Source organism: Gadus chalcogrammus, chromosome 18, assembly GCF_026213295.1.
Source record: "Gadus chalcogrammus isolate NIFS_2021 chromosome 18, NIFS_Gcha_1.0, whole genome shotgun sequence".
Lineage (NCBI taxonomy): Eukaryota > Metazoa > Chordata > Actinopteri > Gadiformes > Gadidae > Gadus > Gadus chalcogrammus.
The window spans coordinates 14,309,908-14,328,539 of NC_079429.1; the positions used below are offsets into that span (position 1 = coordinate 14,309,908).

At 46.8% G+C, this 18,632-nt stretch overlaps 3 protein-coding genes across 3 annotated transcripts in view; 2 read left to right on the top strand and 1 right to left on the bottom strand.

The window, feature by feature from the left end:
* Window positions 1–5,312, bottom strand: part of rgs9b (regulator of G protein signaling 9b) — a 9,909-nt gene extending 4,597 nt beyond the window's left edge. Inside the window, exons 1-5 of the mRNA XM_056576350.1 lie at window positions 4,711–5,312; window positions 2,423–2,519; window positions 943–993; window positions 590–696; window positions 221–272 (exon numbers count right to left, since the gene is read on the bottom strand). Coding sequence (XP_056432325.1) covers window positions 221–272; window positions 590–696; window positions 943–993; window positions 2,423–2,519; window positions 4,711–4,779 — 376 coding nt within the window. The 5' untranslated portion in view covers window positions 4,780–5,312. The remainder of the gene's footprint in view (window positions 1–220; window positions 273–589; window positions 697–942; window positions 994–2,422; window positions 2,520–4,710) is intronic.
* Window positions 5,313–14,985, top strand: LOC130370843 (guanine nucleotide-binding protein subunit alpha-13-like). The gene is made up of 5 exons (XM_056576349.1): window positions 5,313–5,709; window positions 6,364–6,590; window positions 11,108–11,158; window positions 12,115–12,315; window positions 12,760–14,985. The coding sequence occupies exons 1-5, from the start codon at window positions 5,427–5,429 to the stop codon at window positions 13,129–13,131; spliced, it is 1,134 nt and encodes a 377-aa protein (XP_056432324.1). The 5' UTR covers window positions 5,313–5,426; the 3' UTR covers window positions 13,132–14,985.
* Window positions 14,986–15,362: 377 nt separating this feature from the next.
* On the top strand, window positions 15,363–18,631 carry si:dkey-21c1.4 (mucin-2). The gene is made up of 5 exons (XM_056576348.1): window positions 15,363–15,641; window positions 15,962–17,434; window positions 17,536–17,646; window positions 17,825–17,941; window positions 18,164–18,631. Exons 1-5 carry the CDS (start codon window positions 15,629–15,631, stop codon window positions 18,190–18,192), a joined length of 1,743 nt encoding a protein of 580 aa, XP_056432323.1. The 5' UTR covers window positions 15,363–15,628; the 3' UTR covers window positions 18,193–18,631.
* The last annotated feature ends 1 nt before the right edge of the window (window position 18,632 follows it).

An 18,632-nucleotide genomic window follows, 5' to 3' on the forward strand; every position in this document is an offset into this window, starting at 1 on the left:
TGTGTGTTGGTGTGTGTGTGTGTGTGTTGGTGTGTGTGTGTGTGTGTGTGTGTGTGTGTTGGCGGTACATCCACTGTGTTAATTCAAGGTTGTTTGTATGGAGCGTTGAACAGGGCTATAGGGTCTCAGAGGAGCTTAACAACACAGGCCCTCCCCCTTCCTATGAGCCCTCATAAGGGCAGGGAAGAGACCCGAGACCGGAGGGCTCTGCGCTACTCACCGTAGTCTGTGTCCTCCACTGGCCACTGCTGCGCCGGCCAGAAATACGGCGTCTGGGGGGGAAATATTCATTGAGAAAAAAAGCTGAACTTGTACGTTGAGGAAGAGTTTACAAAGGGCAAGGATGTGACTCACTTCCATACACAGAATGGGACAATGGCCTTTAAATAAATAGAATGGGCCCTATGCGACCTATGCATTGAAAAATTAGATTAACCCGTGCGAAGCACAAGGATTAAGGTGTTGTCGTCTGTGTTGTTGTTCTTCTTCTTTTGTTCAATACCTCGAGCAACTCAATGCATGCGTGACCATGGTAACGGGGGATTTCGAGGGAACGAGGGGGCGGGGTATCAGTGATGTAAACAATTACTTGGAAGCGGTAGAGGGAGGCGTCGGGTTTGAGAACCAGCCGCTTGTGGTCTGACAGGGGGTAGATGTACCCAAACGCCACCAGCATGCAGCCCACACTCCGGGCCTCTGGAAACACAGGGAGCCATGAAGGGTCCAGAGACACACTGCCAGTCATGCTACTTCATAGTTCATTGATACCTTTAAGTAAGCAAGAAAGTACGTAATATGATTCTTAATAGGAAGGAGAAAGGAACACACCATTCGAGAAAAGACTTTGTGGATATATCGGGCGTGCTAAAGTACAATACGTACAACGGTGATAAAACAGAATGTCACACTCACACATTTAAATACGTGCGTTTGTATTCTCACCTTGGAAGTCAATGTTGAATCTGTCAGCTAACCATGCCACTATATCTTCTCCTATGGAGAAGGGAAAAACATTGTGTTGTTAGGCCGATTTTCCACCAGTGCCAGTAGGAATGTGCTGGTTAAATGTAAGACTTAATAATGAATGATCTTTATATTGAGTTGAATACATGTTAAATAGTCATTAACCAGACACTTAAATCTAAGTCTACTTGCTAGGGCTACTTACAGGCGAAGCTGACAACAGCATGACTTATTGACGTACGCATCATGAAGCGGGAAGTGGAAAGTAAAGCAAGTGCCAGTGGGGTGTCTGGTGTTGCTATTGTTAGCTGATACAATCAATACACTCGGCTTGTGCTTTGAAGCAGCGAAGTCTGTGCAATTCGCAAAGAGAAGCGAAAATCCAGCCTCTGCCCAAACACAAACATGCAGCCACCCAGCTATCTGGTTCAAGTGTGTGTGTGTGTGTGTGTGTGTGTGTGTGTGTGTGTGTGTGTGTGTGTGTGTGTGTGTGTGTGTGTGTGTGTGTGTGTGTGTGTGTGTGTGTGTTTCTGGTGTGTGTTTCTGGTATGTGTTTCTAAATGTCAAACCGCTCACAGAGATAAAACAGCTGGATATGTGAACAGTACCCTATGGAGGGTATCTACAGTATTGTACTAATGTGTGTGTGTGTGTGTGTGTGTGTGTGTGTGTGTGTGTGTCGTGCGTGCGTGCGTGCGTGCGTGCGTGCGTGCGTGCGGCGTGCGTGCGTGCGTGCGTGCGTGCGTGCGTGCGTGCGTGCGTGCGTGCGTGCGTGCGTGCGTGCGTGCGTGCGTGCGTGCGTGCGTGCGTGCGTGCGTGCGTGCGTGCGTGCGTGCGTGCGTATATGTGGGAGAGAGATATCCAAGAGCGAGAGAGAGAGAGAAGGGGAGAGAAAAGAAGAACAAGAGCAAGAGAAAGAGTGAGAGACAGAACAAGGAGAGAAGAGATACTTTGTAAAATACAAGAATAGATCAAATGAAACCAGACAACACTATACTGTGTTTGTAGTGACTGCCCTGTTTTCCATTCACTTACCAAGTGGTGGCATGTTATTACCAGGCTGAGGATAGATGTAAAGCCGGATGTGTTGTGTATGTGCGTTGGGGTGCATGCGTACACGGGTGTGTGTGTGTGTGTGTGTGTGTGTGTGTGTGTGTGTGTGTGTGTGTGTGTGTGTGTATGTGTTTGTGCGCGCAAGCTTGAGTGCAGAAATGATTGTTTGAGCGTGTGCATGTGTATGTGTATGTGTGTGTGTATGTGTTTGTGCGCGCAAGCTTGAGTGCAGAAATGATTGTTTGAGCGTGTGGATGTTTATGTGTATGTGTGTGTGTGCATCTGTGTGTGTGCGTGTACGCGCACGCGTGTGTGTGTATGTGTATGTGTGTGTGGGTACGAGTACATGTGCGTGCGTGTGTGTGTGTGTGTGTGTGTGTGTGTGTGTGTGTCCGCCCTCCCTCACCCATAATGGCGTGGGGTATGGTGGTGATGACCAGGCGCTGAGGCTGGGACTTCACCCCCGTCTTGGGATCCTGCATCTCCAGCAGCACCGCCTCCGCCTGCACAACAGAAAAAGAAACGCAGACGGAAGAGAAGGGGGATTGCCATGACAACGGGTTGCTTGGACACCACGGCGGGTTGTGGGGGTCTGCGTCGTGTTGAAGGGCAGAACGGGGCATGCATGCACATAGAACCGACTGATTGAACAACACGGTTACAGAGGAGGAGGAGGAGGAGGAGGAGGAGGAGGAGGAGGAGGATGAGGAGGATGAGGAGGAGGAGGATGAGGGAGAGTAGGAGGAGGAGGAGGAGGGAGAGTAGGAGGAGGAGGAGGAGGAGGAGGAGGAGGAGGAGGAGGAGGAGGAGGAGGAGGAGGAGGAGGAGAGGGAAGAGGAGTAGAAAGCAGTGTAGAAGGAAGAGGCAGAGGAGGAGAGGGCTGAAGGAGAAGGAGGAGGTGGAGGAGAAGGAGGTGGAGGAGATAGGAAGACCACGTGGGCTCCTAGTATGACTCAAATCTGTAGCCATGAGAGAACTAAGAAACCATGTAGGGTTACGTTAGGTTAGGACATGAATAAAATGATAGAGTTGATGAATGATTTGTTGATTGACTTGTGAAAATAAATCGCCAGTAAATGGAACCAAAAGGCAGGATTGATGACTCAATAAGACTCTCTTCAACTAAACAAAGCTGTTTGAAATCAATTGAAATCCTGTCCTGATCGCTCTGGTCGTTCGCCTGACCTCACCGGCCCGGTCAGGCCCTGGGGCCAATCACCATCATAGCTTTTCCTTTTTTGGAAACACTGTTCAAAATATCATAATGCCTTTCGATGTTTCAAAAGACGTGTCACCACTTATGATACGTTTATAAGTGCAATAGGATAAACAGAGCAAGCTCATTATACCGTTACATCATAGTGTACACTTTATCATAAAATGGAACCAATACCGTACCTCGCCCGCCGACCTGCAGTGCAGGCAAATAGCAAAACACATTATTATTTCAGTTCAGGTCTCCAAAATCTCACCAGACATTCTGGTCATTTATGCTAGAAGAATGGCTTAATTTTGCTACAAAGCTTCCATCAGTATTGTCATGTTCTGAGTTGTAACCTGGTTATGAACTATTCTTTGAGCTCCATAGTTCACTGACAGTGAGGTCCCCAAAGAAGTGTCTTCTCATTCAGCTCCAACCCATTCAACCAGACCTTTATCTTCCACCTGTGTTTGCATGCGTGAGTGGGAGTGCCTGCTGTGTATGTGTGTCTGTGTGTTAGTGTGCTTGTGTGCATGTGCGCATGTGTGTGCTTGCGTGTGTGCGCGTGCATTTGTGTGTGTGCCTGTGTCTGTGTGTGGGTGCGTGTGTGTGTGTCTCTGTGCCTGTGTGAACTTATATGAATGGGGCAGGTTAGGACTGACTTTCGGCCCATGTGTTTGAAGTGGCTTCCAGCTTTGAAGCCGCACAGAAGAGGCTCTCCAGGCCAGGCAAAGCCGACCTAGAGTGGGCCTTTAAAACCCGATGACAAGCACCCGCTGTGCTCCTGGAGATTGCTTCTCTCTGACCATTCCCCCAGACCTTCTCTTCTGCTTTGAAGCAGAGCATGCTGTCCACTCTCTTCACACCACTATCCCAAACACGGCAATCGAAGTCCGTCCATACATTGGATCAAAGAGTTGCTACGGTGATAGCTGCATGGGACGGCAATGTTTTTGTTGTGACGCTTCAGATGAAACTACTTGTTGAATAGCTTGGAGTGTATGGTGGAGCTAGGGCTATCCAACATGTTGTCCCTGGATGGATTATCCCTGTGTTGCCCAGGGCTGCAAGTGTTGATACTGATCCAGGTTAATGCTTATTAAACTGAATGACCTTATCACTGGCTCATCAGCACGCAGCAGGCTACAATAAACAATAAAGATGATCGAAGAAAGATTTAAATGACAACTATGCAGCAATTCAAATGAAATATATAAATTAATTCGGTGTCAGAAGTTGGATCTTCTAACAACCAGGTTGTTGAGGCTGTTGTCCACGTTGTGTTTGTTTAACTGATATATTTACTCATTGTATCTATGACCGCTATCTTAGATTTATTTCATTGTATTGGGCCAGCCTATGAGTTGCCACAGCTGTAACAACAACGCATTTCTAGCATCTTAATTCGCCATATAGGAAATTACCACAATAGAGACATAAAAAAGGTGAAAACACCGCTTCTGTTGTAGGAGACGCATAACGGTATTGCTTACCTTCTTCAGACATGCCATCCGTGGTCGGAACCTCTGCCCATGATCCCGTTCTGTGTTTCGGATTGTCATGTTTGTTTATTGTTGTCACGTTCCCAGACACACACATACACACATACACCACACACACACACACACACACTCACACACACACAGACAAAGGTATGAGCGGCAAGTGTGCACTTTGCAATGTGGTGTGTGAAGACACTGGGGGAGAGATGCGAGCAGGCAGCTCTTCATCTGATGCTGGGATTATAGGAGGGGGAACCCGCCAATCAGAGCCTTATTTTCTATTCCATCACACGATCAACTTCCCACACCGCCGGGAGATGGCGACATTGCACTAGAACCTTTCAGAAATCATAAAAATGGGTTTATGCTGTCACAATAAAAGAAAAAACTATCCGATTATATTCATACCCTATTAACGTGTTCACATTTGAAACACCAAAACGAACCACTCAAATTCATACACCTTTCGAAGTACAGTTTTCATTGTGTATCTGTTTAATCCACTCACATCTGTCTCAACCACACACAACAAACTCGAAATACATATACAGAGTGGATTTTTAAGCCTCAAATGAATCAGAAAGCCGAGCCATCATTACTTCCTGAGTTTAGGGAAGGGGCTTGGCTCTGTGTGCGCGCCGCCGTATTGCGTCCACGCGCCCCGCGGACGTCGTGCACTAATTTGTATCGATGAAGTTTGTGCGAACATGGCGGATTTCCTGCCGTCTAGATCCGTGTTAAAAGTTTGTTTGCCCGTCTGTCTTCTCAACAACAGCGAGGTGGAACAATTGCGAATATCAAAAGAGATCGACAAATGCCTTTCCAGGGATAAAACGTACGTGAAGCGCCTGGTAAAGATCTTGCTACTGGGCGCTGGCGAGAGCGGCAAGTCGACTTTCCTCAAACAAATGCGGATCATCCATGGCCAGGACTTCGACCAGCAAGCCCGAGAAGAGTTCCGAGCTACCATTTACAGCAATGTTATCAAAGGTAATCAGCCCTTATGTTGGGAACACTCCGCCGCACCGGGTCTTAAAGTCCTATCTTATGTGTGTACTTTCCAACCTCCCGCGACTGGGGCCTAATTGCGTTGGGTGAGTTTAAGGGAAAGTGTCCCAGCAGCACATCTGTGTAGAAACGGAAAGGTCTTGTGCTGTGTTGGGTAATAAGACATAAACAGTCTCCATCTGCAGTCGGCACACCCATGTCGACGCGCGCGTGTGTATGTGTCTGTATGTGTATAGTGTGTGTGTGTGTGTGTGTGTGTGTGTGTGTGTGTGTGTGTGTGTGTGTGTGTGTGTGTGTGTGTGTGTGTGTGTGTGTGTGTGTGTGTGTGTGTGTGTGTGTGTGTGTGTATCTGTGAATCTATGTAGTTGTCCAATTACCCTTCTACTTTCCTCCTCCGGGAAGCTACTTTTTAAAACGATAGTTGTATACTCCCACTTCGTAATTATTCTATGCGGACTGTAGCCCCACACACACTACACAAGATAATGGGTTTGTGTGGGTAGAATACTGCGTTGTATTCTCGTATCTTGGCGTTCTCGTCTGTATTTTCCTGTTGATCACATATGTATGCACTCCACTGTCTGATCTGTGAGATAATGTGTGGCTCCCTCTCTGAAACCCCTCCTCTGAGTCTAGGCATACGGGTGTTGGTCGATGCCCGGGAGAAGCTTCATATCCCGTGGGGTGACCCTGACAACAAAGAGCACGGGGACATCATGATGGCCTTCGACACCAGGTCGGACATGATCGTCAATGGGCAGATGGAGAGGACGGTGTTCTTGAAGTATCTCCCTTCCATCACGGCTCTGTGGACAGACAGTGGCATTCAGAACGCCTACGACCGTCGCAGGGAGTTTCAGTTGGTTAGTGGCTTTTGTCCTACACCTATTCATAATGTATTACATCTCCCGCACCCATACTCACACACGCACACACACACACACACATACTGTGGCCAGTTGGAACCCTCCACCCCATCGTTCTTAAGGAAATGGCTTTCAGTCGCTATGTAGACTCATTTCATGAGTACCTCCACACGGCCGCCCAGAGTTGTTACTCGCAGTGCCATGGCATTCTGTAATCCACCACTTCTTAGCTCGTCGTAAAAGGACCCTTTCATAGACATTAATCGTGAGTGGCAATGGTTTCGGGAGTTTAGCAGACTCAAAAAGTGGTGATTGTTTTCTCGATTATCCATCCATATGGATTTTGCTTTTAAACCGACAAATATGTGAAAGAGACGCCAATCGTGTTAGCTAAAAAGTTGAGATGATAGCACAATGTGTAGGAGATGAGGTCGAACAGTTAATGATTATCAAGTAAATAGGCTTTATTTATATTAAGTCCAGATATTTATAAAGGCAAGTGAACGACGAACCACGATAGGATCATGTCACAGAATTATTTTTCTGTGACATGTTTTTCTCCTGGACAAATGTCTGTTTATTGAAGGGCCGATGGATGTTAATAACACCTTGTCCTGTTATTTAGGTAGGCAAATTGTTGTCCTCTTCTTAGCCAATGGGGTGGCAGGATAGTGTAAGTGCTGCAGGCATGGGCCGGGTTAACTCAAACATAGGCTGCCCTATCCCAGGGCTGGATCAGAGCTGGAGTTGCCATGGTATCTAAACTGGCTAAGGGTTCCCCCATAGATGTGTCTGGAATCGGAAATATCACAGCTTCTGTTGTGATTCATAAACGTATAGTGCTGCTAACATGGGAATCCACCTTATGTTTAACAGATTCTTGATTTATTGTGGGTGAACTGAAAGTGTAACACGATTTATTTTTCTCCCCATTTGTAACCATTAGGCAATAGTGGGTTGTGAGCAAATGCCAAAGATGATACTTGTTTTGATCAACTTTGATTATATCTGAACAAACTGCCGTCTATGTGAAAGCTCACACGAGCCAATTCCACCAGGGAGACGCCGTAGTGTCTGCCTTCCCAATATGCTCTGTCAATAATGGGGAGAGACTGCTGGCTCATTGGAAAAACTGACGGTTCCTGAATTTTATGATGCATACGTAATTATAAACTTTTCAATTACACCTCATTTACAAATGATCTATATATTGTCAGGTTGTGAAGTTTATTAAAGTTGAAAGATAGGCTTATACAAATTAACAGGGATTTTCATTGAAGAACAAAATTAGCAATGAAATATTTTTTGTTGTAGCTGTACCAGATGTGTTGAACATTATCAGTCTATGGTTTGGTCTGAAGATGCACCAATGCATTCCATACATCTACACTGAATCCTCATCCAGTTGGGCGAATCAATTCCATCGTTCCATTTTTCTGCTACACCGTGGTGTAATTTTTTGAGGAATTTTCTGGTGAATCCATTTGTGTCTTATCTACAATCAGGTGGATGGAAACTCCATTACTCTCGATCTCTCTTGCGCTCTTCTGAGCCCCAGACATGTGACTAAGTCGGCTTCCTGTTTACACCTCCGCTCGTGTCTGGTTTGTAAGAAGGCATCTTTCTGAGAGATCGTCCACTCAGAAGGGCACGCCGGCGGTTGTAGAGGCGCCTTGACTTCCAAGTCATCTTTTCCTCAACTCTGTGATTTTTGCAAACGCTTCACAAAAAGTTTGGTTCTATACATACATATGGTATGTGAGCTCAGTGAGGCTGAAACAGTGCATTGGAATGTTATTGCAGTCTTCTTCTCCTGCTCTTTGTATGTAAACGTCTGGGGAGACCTGTGTTGTGGACCTGTGAGAGAAGCATTGGCGTCAGTGGTGGGAATCAGTACAGTAAGACTGAAGGGACATCATAGAAAACATGTATTTTTGCATAATTAGTTTCAATGCTGTTTATACACACACACACACACACACACACACACACACACACACACACACACACACACACACACACACACACACACACACACACACACACACACACACACACACACACAGGATTGTTGAGTGTGATCAGTGATGGAATGTTGATCTGTAGTTAAACAGCTTTAGGTTACAAACACAACCATTGGCCTCCTAGACCGCAAAACTCCCAGGAAAAACACACTCCCGCTGTCAGGGACGCACACGTACACTCGTACAGCTGCACACATGCACATGCAGCGCAGAACACACACTATACCCCCACAGCCCTTTAGCATTGACTGGAATGTGATTCCCCTTCTCCACCAAACAGTGAGACCCTCTGACTCCTTCTTGTCGGTTGGCTCTGTTTTGGGGTGTATCCCTGAAGAGTGAGCTGTAGACTGTAAACAGAAGGTAAATCATCAGGTCAGACCCTGTCGGCCACTTCACTGTGTTATGGTGAAGGGGGGGGGGGGGGGTCACACTCACCGTAACTCAGGGCCTCCGCACTAGAGTAAATACGGGGCCCTAGTGGACTGGACGGAGGTGTGGGAGAGGTTAGTAAATGAGATGATCTGGGGATGCGTGGTAGATCCGCTAACGTGTTTTGTTCTATGATGAGTCAATGGATCTGGGGGGGGGGGGGGAGCGTTTCAGGAATGAGGAAAAGAGTTGACGTCTTCCTGTTCAGTTTGACGGATTCAGTACACAAGTTAAGAGTAAACTCGGAGTTGGCAAAGATGACCGCATTCCAAGTCGGTGTAATGTCAGAACCGGTCCCTTTCCTCCATTGTGTTCCAGATGTTGATGTCGGCCGTTGATTGGCTCCCTCTTCACGTTGCGAACATCCCTGTGAGGGTCTGCGTTCAGGTGGATCGGATCAGGGTTGACTTGATAGAACCTGAATAACCGAAAGTAGAGGACATACTCTACTCTCCATCGTGGTGAAAACGTTTCACATAATCCGTCATCCATCATTCCACCGCGAGCGCTCGGCTATTAATCTCCCGGATGACATTATAGAAAAGTAATGGGAGTAATTGTTTGTATTCTCTGGCACAGCGCTGACATAGCGACGGTACTCTGTGCTGTGGTAAAGGGCCATTGTCCAACAGAGATGACCACTTATACTTGGAAACAAACGCCTTTTTAGACACCACATGAGTCGGACTCAAGTTTGCTCACAAGTTCATCCCATTGTGCCCCCCCAACAACTGGTTGTCCTCAACTACAAACCGGAGCTCGAGGCGGGCAGAAGGAAAACTCTCACGTTAGTTTGCTCGACTCGGCTGAAGTGGAACAAAGTTCTGGGACAGAAAGTGCTAAGTCTGAAACCGCCACCACCTTCCATCTCCTCCACGATGTGAACAGCGCGCTATGTGCACCGACGGCGCCGGCACAGCCGCGCCTGTCATCTCATGGAGAGGGTGAGAAGGCGACATGTCAAAGGTTTGGCTGGTCGGGGTTTCTACGGAGACACGTGCTGCACCAACCCCCCCCCCCCCCCCCCTCCCCCCAATCGCAGTGACGACAGCCATAGCTGCTCTACTGGTTTCTGTTCTCCTTTTGTGTGGGGGATTTTTTCTCCTTCTCCTTTGTGAGGATTTCTAAATCCCGTCCCCAGAGTAGGATCAGAGTTAGTTGCTGAAGATTCTTCATGTGTGCATATTTCCTGTAAGTACAAACGTACAGTTTCTCTGAACCGTTGACGATAAATTACCTGTTTTAGTGCTGACGGGGGGACCTGTCTCTGTTTTTTTCTGGCCTCTACTCAGAAGCGACGTATCGTGCTCCTCCCCAGTGTAAAAAAACACACACACAAACACACACACACACACACACACACACAGGCACAGGCTTTTCCAGTTAGGTGACATCTAGAAAGATCAAAAGGTGAGGGCAGAGCTGTTGAGCAAAAATGGCCACACAGCCAGTTGCCTCACTAAGGCTAGTCCCAGCTGACGTTATTTTGTATTCACCTGTTTTAACCACGAACATCCGTCCATTCGTTTTTGACATTTTCAGCGCAAAGTGTCATTATCGACAGTGTTTTTTTTTTTAAACACACACACACACACACACACCGACGCACAGACACACAGACACACAGACACACAGAGAGAGAGAGAGAGAGCGAGAGAAATGAAGGAATGCTTCCAAGTCTTAGTGCCTTCGTGTCTGGACACGCACTCATAACTCAGGGATAGAATCGAAACAACATAGAGCAGACTCACGGCCATACTTTCCTATCATCCTACATCTGTACCCGCATTTCCCCTGGCATTCACTCAATATTCATCAACGTTTTCGGCATTGATTTAGCCACAGAAGAAGTCAGGGTCACATCGACTTGAACTAGCTACAGAAGAGACTCGTTTTTAGATAAGATTCACTCCCCTCACTGCCAACTCATGTTTAGCAAACTATGATTAATGACATGTGAAACCGTGACCTATATGACATTGTTTTCTTTTTCCGGCGAAAAACATTGTATGGAATTATCTAAAGAATATCTCTTTCTTTTGTGGTCACTTTCTGCAGGGCGAGTCGGTGAAGTACTTCTTGGACAACGCGGAAAAGCTTGGGGAACCGGTAAGAACCGTGTTTTCATCCTACACCGCTGGGATGTCAATGGTGTTACTACTTACTACCCATCTTTTTGTATGGGAAATTCCTGCCGGCCAAACGGCTGGTGGCTCATGAGCCTTCAGAGGCTGCGGGGGTGTTCATTGGCAGAGGAATATGCTGACTGATCAACTGACATGCCGTGAGAAGTTCTGGCTTCAGTTCCGGGTTTCACCGTTTGGGGAAACGCAAACTGAAAGTAGTGCGACACGCTGTGGATCTGACGCATATTTCAAGGGTAATAAGCCAGTATCCTCTTTCTACTTATGAATAGGTGTCCCCAACCAGGACTTTGGTTGCACCGTTTCGTTATACATCTCAACGTGTGTTTTAATTCTCCCTCTCCTCGGCTTTGGTTGGTGTAGCAAAAATGAGCGGTTTTGGTTGTCATACCGCAGAGCCTTGACACCAACGGTACTGGTGCGACCAGAAGCTCACAGCTCGTCTGGTTGCTACCATGTGAGCAAAACGAGACAACCCTGCATGACAGATCGTTCCCCAACTCCCTCTCCCACTCTTCCAACAAGCTCTCTGCTAACAGAGGGCCGCCAGGGCCCGAATGGAGTCGTGTGCGCCAGGGCCCGAGCTGTCTGACCGGGGTCCGGTGAGGACAATGGGTCGCCAGTTGGAACGGATAGAGCGATATAGTTATTCCATTTGTACTGTTTGGTTTCACTTGCATTAGAAATAGAGTCCCAGAGCCGAGAGTAATGGTGGATATTGTCGGATATTTTCGTTGTTTGTCGTGTATTTCCTACTTATTTTCCTTTCTCTTTATTTCACTCTTGTCTGTCCATCACCAAGCCCCACCCCTCCGTCTCCCTTGCTTTGTTTTGCATATCACACATTTATGCAAATCACTGGCCTAACGTCTCTCTCTCTCTCTCTGTCTCTGTGTCTCTGTGCCTCGCCCCTCCCCCCAGAGCTACGTGCCCACTCAGCAGGACATACTGCTGGCCCGCAAGCCCACCAAGGGGATCCACGAGTACGACTTTGATATCAAGAACGTGCCCTTTAAGATGGTGGACGTGGGCGGCCAGCGCTCGGAGCGGCGGCGCTGGTTCGAGTGCTTCGACTCCGTCACCTCCATCCTCTTCCTCGTCTCCTCATCTGAATACGACCAGGTGAGGGGGCCGTCCTACGCACACACACACACACACACACACACACCTTTGTTATCTAGGGTTCGTACTAGGCATGCTGTGCTTAGCTCGGCTCGTGAGATAACTTCCGAGTTAGTTGTTTGCTTTGGGAGGTAAAATGTGGGGGACTTGAAAGAGTTAGCAATCATTGCTCATTTATTTGGTTGTTTAAATTGCTGGTGTGTATAGCATTTAAATTAGCTTGTGTTTTTATTTGTTATCGTTTTTTGGGGGGAATTATTTTTGCAACATTCAATTAGTCCTTTTTCTTTTATGTCAAATGAAAAAAGCCTTCATTCATTCTTCAAACTATATTTTGAAACGGAATGAATCTTTCCATTTCAATACAAAAGCCCTTAACCAAAGTAAATGGGTTGTACTTCTGGGATAAATGTCCACTTTTAATCCGACCCCTTGTACTCGCAGGTGCTGATGGAGGACCGGCTAACCAACCGCCTCCGGGAGTCCCTCAACATCTTCGAGACCATCGTCAACAACCGCGTGTTCGTCAACGTGTCCATCATCCTCTTCCTCAACAAGACGGACCTCCTGGAGGAGAAGGTGAAGACCGTGGTCCTCCGGGACTACTTCCCCGACTACGCCGGGGTGGAGCACAGCCTGCTCGACGTGCAGGCCTTCATGGTGGAATGCTTCCGGGCCAAGCGCCGCGACGCCAACCAGAAGCCCCTCTACCACCACTTCACCACGGCCATCAACACGGAGAACATCCGGCTGGTGTTCCGCGACGTCAAGGACACCATACTGCACGACAATCTGAAGCAGCTGATGCTGCAATGACCTCTCCCCCGCCCGCTCCCTAGCCACCCGCCACTCGCCCCTCATCTGTCGCCTTAACATGTCTCCTCCCGCCTGTAGGCGGCGGTGTGGTGATCATTTTCCTGTCCTCCGTCCAGGAAGAGGAGCTAGGAAAGGCCGGCCTCACAGAGGAATTGGCTGTTCCTCTAATTTCCTCCGTACCCCCTCTTGTTTTAGTTTTTTCGTAAACTTTGGTTTTAACTTGTGTCTCCAAAAGGTTCTCCCGCCTCCTCCTCTCCCACCCTGAGTGGTGGAGGAGGTGGTCGGGCCCGGAGTGGGGTTCCGGTGTTGTGTGTTTGGGGGCAGAGTGGGGAACTTGAGTGACTGGCTGACGACAACAACAGCAACGCAGAGTCCATGCCCGACCTGAACTTACCCTGCCACCCCAACGCCCAGGCTGCCCCAGATCCGACCGACCCTCCCCTCCCCCCCCTCCCCCTCCGCGGGAGAGGATCGAACCCAGAATGAGTTCCACATACAGTCTGAACGGGCGCCTTTAAACACTGTTTAACAAACCACACGCATTTGTGACCGCGGGGAGCACGTGCTTGGTATTTCTGCATGGCTTGTCCTCATTAAACCCAATTCGTTCTAGCTCTAATTTTGCAATACTTTTTTTGTTTTATTACAAAAGAATATAACAAAGCCACACAGGGCTAATAAACAGCCATAATGCAGTGGCCAGTGGGGCTACCACACTGCTTTTTCTCAGGTTTGAATTGAAACCACTGTTTGTGATAATGTCTTAGTTTTGTTAGTAGCTTTTTGTTCAGTTTAATCTTATCCTAATCTGGGTGTCTTAAGTGTCATGGTTCTGCCAGTACTGTACAGTAGTTGTTGCTGGTTTCATTGTAAACCATCGTAACCCTGACCCAAAACGTGGCCCATCCCTACGAAACACCGTTCACCCTCTTCATTCGGTTGCCTTAAGGAACAGAAAGATTGTCCCCTGTGTGCCAGAGCCATGAATGTCTTTGTTAATATTTGTACAGAAAATTTCAACTACTACTTGTAGAATATACTGTAACCCCGTTTTGTTTTAGCACATAACCTGTGTTGTGAATTAACGTTTTGGCTTAAAAAGAAATTCAGTTTTCAAGGTGTTTCTCCCGAAAAGAAAGCTTTGCTTTTTCCGTTACAAATATATCCATACGATAAACCTTAGACAAAAAAATGGATTGAAGGTTATTCAGATCATGAGCCACTGCGTTGTATTTGTGAGGCCACTCTATAAGAGAACTGCGGCTGCTGCAAGAAGCCTGTACTAAGGTCACTCTCTTCACCCTATTCTTATTCCACTGTCCGTTCACGTACATCGAAGTTTTCACCCTGAAATGGCACTGCTGTATACTTAACTGTGCTTCCAGTCCTTACCATGTACATACTGTAATCTGTCGCCGTGTAAATACATTTTGAGTTCTTTCTTCCTCCTTATGTAAATGGTTGTAGAAATAGTGCATTTAATTTGCTGTTCTAAATGCATCTTAAATCACTGCATTTCCAATGAAGATAATCTTTGATTTAGCTGTTAATTGATTATAGTGTTTGTTTGTTTTTGTTTTTGTCACAGAAACGTGTTATGCTCAGTGTCTAGTCTTGTGCCACTGTAACCGTATCAATAAAACACACTTTTCTAATGGAATGAATGAATCCATCCCTTACTGAATGTATCTTTGTCTTAATACATGAGCACACATAGGATTTGTTTTTGCATTAAAGAGAAAATAAGGTAGGGATAGATTGCAGTAGGCCTACAGGTAAGGAAATGATGTTAGACCCAATCATAGAAATGTTTCCCAGCAAACAAAGTGCACTGTAATCATGGAATTATTTGCAGTCATACAAGACTCAAAAAATGATTCACCAATTTACATTCCACAAGCCTCTATGCAGTGGGGTAGTGGAATTCCAGCATTAATATAATAGTAATATGTCTACTAACCCCTCATGTCTAATATGTCTACTTCTGAATGTAATAACTGGTATTACTGTGTATTTCCGCCGATCTTACGTTCATAGCGAACGGGGGAAGTGGGCGTGGTCATCGTCTACGCTCTCCTTATAATATATCCATGTACAATATCATATATCGTATAATAACAATGTCGCCACTCTCTTGTCACGGGAAGTGTTTAACACTTATTTGTAACACATTTGTTGGCCATATATTTTTTATTTAATTTTTTTATTCAGGCCATCTAACTTACCACCCAAGGGGTCCTTTTTTACAGTGTTACGCGATAAACTCAATGAGTTACGCATACAACTGTATTACTCTTCTACACGTGTTGAGCACTTTTCTAAACACAATAATACGGCAAGCTATCTACTTCGTTATTGTGATTTTCACTTAGTCTTATTCTGACAAGTTGACAACTTATCAAGGTCGTTCGTGCGTGTGCGTTGGCTGGGTTGAAATATTCTGAAAGTTGTAAGATATGTAGAATTGGTATTTTCTGTATTTGCAAACACTTGCAAGATGAGCACGACAGGTGAGTTTGGCCAAACCAGTTGGAAAACAGGGTGTTCAATGTCGCGCAAATGTGTACTCAAACATATACCTGTCCCTCAGGGCATGTAGTCTGGTCTTGGTCGTTTTATTTTATAAACTTTGTTTGTGCTTTGTATTATTCTTTGGGGAATATATTTAGAAACTGATCGTTGGGAAATAGTTTTGACCTATAGTAAGACTTATTTATATTAGCCATGAAACAAACGTTGGTCAGAAAGTTGGTGTCCAAATGTTAGAATCTAATTTTAAAGATTTGCACTAACACTACTATAATAGTTGTATTTGTTGTGTTGCGGACAGGTGTGTGCCCGTACTGTGGCAAAACATTCAAAAGACTGAAAGGCCACCTGCCCCACTGCAAGGCCAAAGAGCTCTCTGAACCATCGCAAACCCAACATGACCGCACTGCGAGCAAGGAAACATTGTCCAAACCTCCTACGTCTTCTACGGCAACTTCATTTTCATCAGATAAAGCAACAAAGAGCACGCCCAGCAAGGAGTCGCCGACGAAGTCTCTCCTGTCGACAAAGAATGATAAAGATTCAAGGTTGGATTCTTTGCCTCCATCAACACCATTGAAGACTGAATATAACCAATCACTTTTGCTGATGCCATCGCCAGTCAGGTCGCCAGCACCATCCGTTTCACAGCCAACGTCATCCAAGAAGAAGACACAGAGTCTGGCTCATCAGAACAAGATGGCTACCTTAACCTCTTCTATCTCCCCATCTGCTCCCTTGCCCTCTCCTTCCAAACCGAGCAACACTTCCAGTGCTCTGAAACAGACTGCCACGTCTAAACAGGTTACAAAGGGGCCACTGAAGCAAGCACAATCCAAACCCCAACCTATCCAATCAGACCAGCCCCCTGCTGCATTTCGGCCATTAGCAGACACCGTCAACTCTGCAGCGTTGTTATCAACCAGGAGGCAAGAAGCTGGAGAAAAACATCCAGCTCGTCTTGCTCCTGAAACCCATCTCGGAGGTGCCTCAAAAACGAAGGAGATGAGCAGCCGATCGCCTCTGACAACTCAAATGTCCGGCCCCTCCAATGAGAGAATCCCGTTGGATGGTGTCCCGGGAACCGCTCAGAGCCCCACCGAGTTTTGGGAGGATGGGGGACTACAGAATGTAGATAGAGCCCATAGCAGGGCAACTGTCCAGAATGTGAAGGACACCTTGAGGAGATCAAAGGGCATCGGCCAGCCAGGGAAGCTGAGCTTACTGGACCATATCCAAAGCTCTTTGACGACCAGGGACTGGCAACCTGTTGAAACTAAAGTCAGAGGCCCACTTGATGCGAGTCAAGATCAGACTGGTATTCAGGCACCGCTTGGAAATGCAAATGGCATTGGGCCGTTGTTAACATCCACTTCTCCATCAAACCAGTTACCCGACACCAGTCCTCAAGGGAGGCAACGGTCGCCTGTTGAAAGACTCGCTGAATTTCCCCCTGAAAAGGAGGTCTTTATACCGGCCGGAACCACCTACCTGTCACCACCTGCCCTCCAGGGCCCCGCCCTGCAGTCCTCTCCGCCGAGTACAGCGGGTCTGATTCAGCGGTACGAGATGGCACTCCTCCCCACCTCTTCATCAGTAACCCGGCCCGCGGAAGCAACGCAAGCACGTGCTAATTCCTCGTCCCCGACTCAGTGTCCGTCCGGCCCCCTGAACCTCTCTGTTGACAAGGAGTCAGGGGGAGTGACGGGCAGAATTAGAACAAAGGACCCAGAAGTCATCATCAGAAATTTGAAATTGAAGAATGCAATTGAGGGTTAGTATGACAAGGCTAATGGGAGTTTGATGTGTGTGAGTATAATACGTTATAATACGAGGCTGAGAAAGCGCATTCAACTAACACTGATGGTGTTGCAGGTAACCTGGCCGGCCGCCGACTGGGACAGGTGCGCCTGGGTGAGTTGCCCTTGTGGCTGGCCATCAACGCCCCCAGCCGGCCCCGGGGAGCGGTGGGAGCCCTGCACAGAGGTCAGCACACATCCCATCACATCCAGAACCCAAATCACACACTATGCAAAGCAGTCGGCACACATCCCATCACATCCAGAGCCCAAAGGACACACTACATGTTGCAGGGATCAGCTGTGGCCAGTTCTTGTTCCTTCTCTTGTCGCTTCATTTCCTTGTCCATCTTCTGGCGTTCCAGGGTGGCTGCGGTACTACCGGAGGTACATTGATGTGAGGAAAGGCGGGATTGGAGGAGTGAGCATGCTGCTGGCCGGCTACTGTGTCCTCAGCTACGCGTGGAGTTACCCCCATATAAGTAAGTGCTTGATGTTTGTCTTTTCAGAGAGTGTGACTTCAACTATTAATTCTTTAAGCAACCGGGGATTAGTGAGCAAGAGCTGATGGGAGTGGCTGCATGCGAGCCTAGTGTCATAACGTCTATTGATAATAATGGTGCCCGCTGAAGGACACAACTGCAGCGTAGTATTTCAGCTGACTCATCGTGTATAAATAACAGTGTGGGCTCGTTCTCTTGCAGAGAGTGACCGTTGGAGGAAGTATCATTAATCTGGGCCAAGTGTTTGAAGAAGTAGTGTGGCTGGAGGGAAGTGAAGCTAGATACCGTTACTATACACTGCGCCCGCTGAGATGGTCATAACAAAGTGTGCAGAATTTGGGTTTTTGTTTTTTCAAAAGGAACTTTGATGAAGAAGCTATGCAAAAAGCCATTTATCCATGTCTTGTTAGTTAATTCTTTATGAAATAGACACTTGAACTGTTTGTTGCGTTCAACGTTGCTCTCTGTAAGGACCACTAGGTGTCACCGTTGGATGTGTTTTACTAAAACCAAAGAGCTTGTCGAATTTCCTTCCTACATTTCTTTATAAATGGGCAAAAAGTAACTGCCCAAAGTTGGAAATGGCATATGAAATCTATTTATTTTATGAAATTACTACAATGACAATAACATGATGAATAAAGCTAGTTTAAAATGCTTGAAAAGAAAC

Coding starts and splice junctions, on each gene's coding strand:
- LOC130370843 (XM_056576349.1), top strand. CDS start 5,427: ATGGCGGATTTCCTGCCGTCTAGATCCGTGTTAAAAGTTTGTTTGCCC. Junction 5,710..6,363: donor TTACAGCAATGTTATCAAAG/GTAATCAGCCCT, acceptor CTCTGAGTCTAG/GCATACGGGTGTTGGTCGAT. Junction 12,316..12,759: donor CCTCATCTGAATACGACCAG/GTGAGGGGGCCG, acceptor TTGTACTCGCAG/GTGCTGATGGAGGACCGGCT.
- si:dkey-21c1.4 (XM_056576348.1), top strand. Junction 17,435..17,535: donor ATTGAAGAATGCAATTGAGG/GTTAGTATGACA, acceptor ATGGTGTTGCAG/GTAACCTGGCCGGCCGCCGA. Junction 17,647..17,824: donor GGTGGGAGCCCTGCACAGAG/GTCAGCACACAT, acceptor CTGGCGTTCCAG/GGTGGCTGCGGTACTACCGG.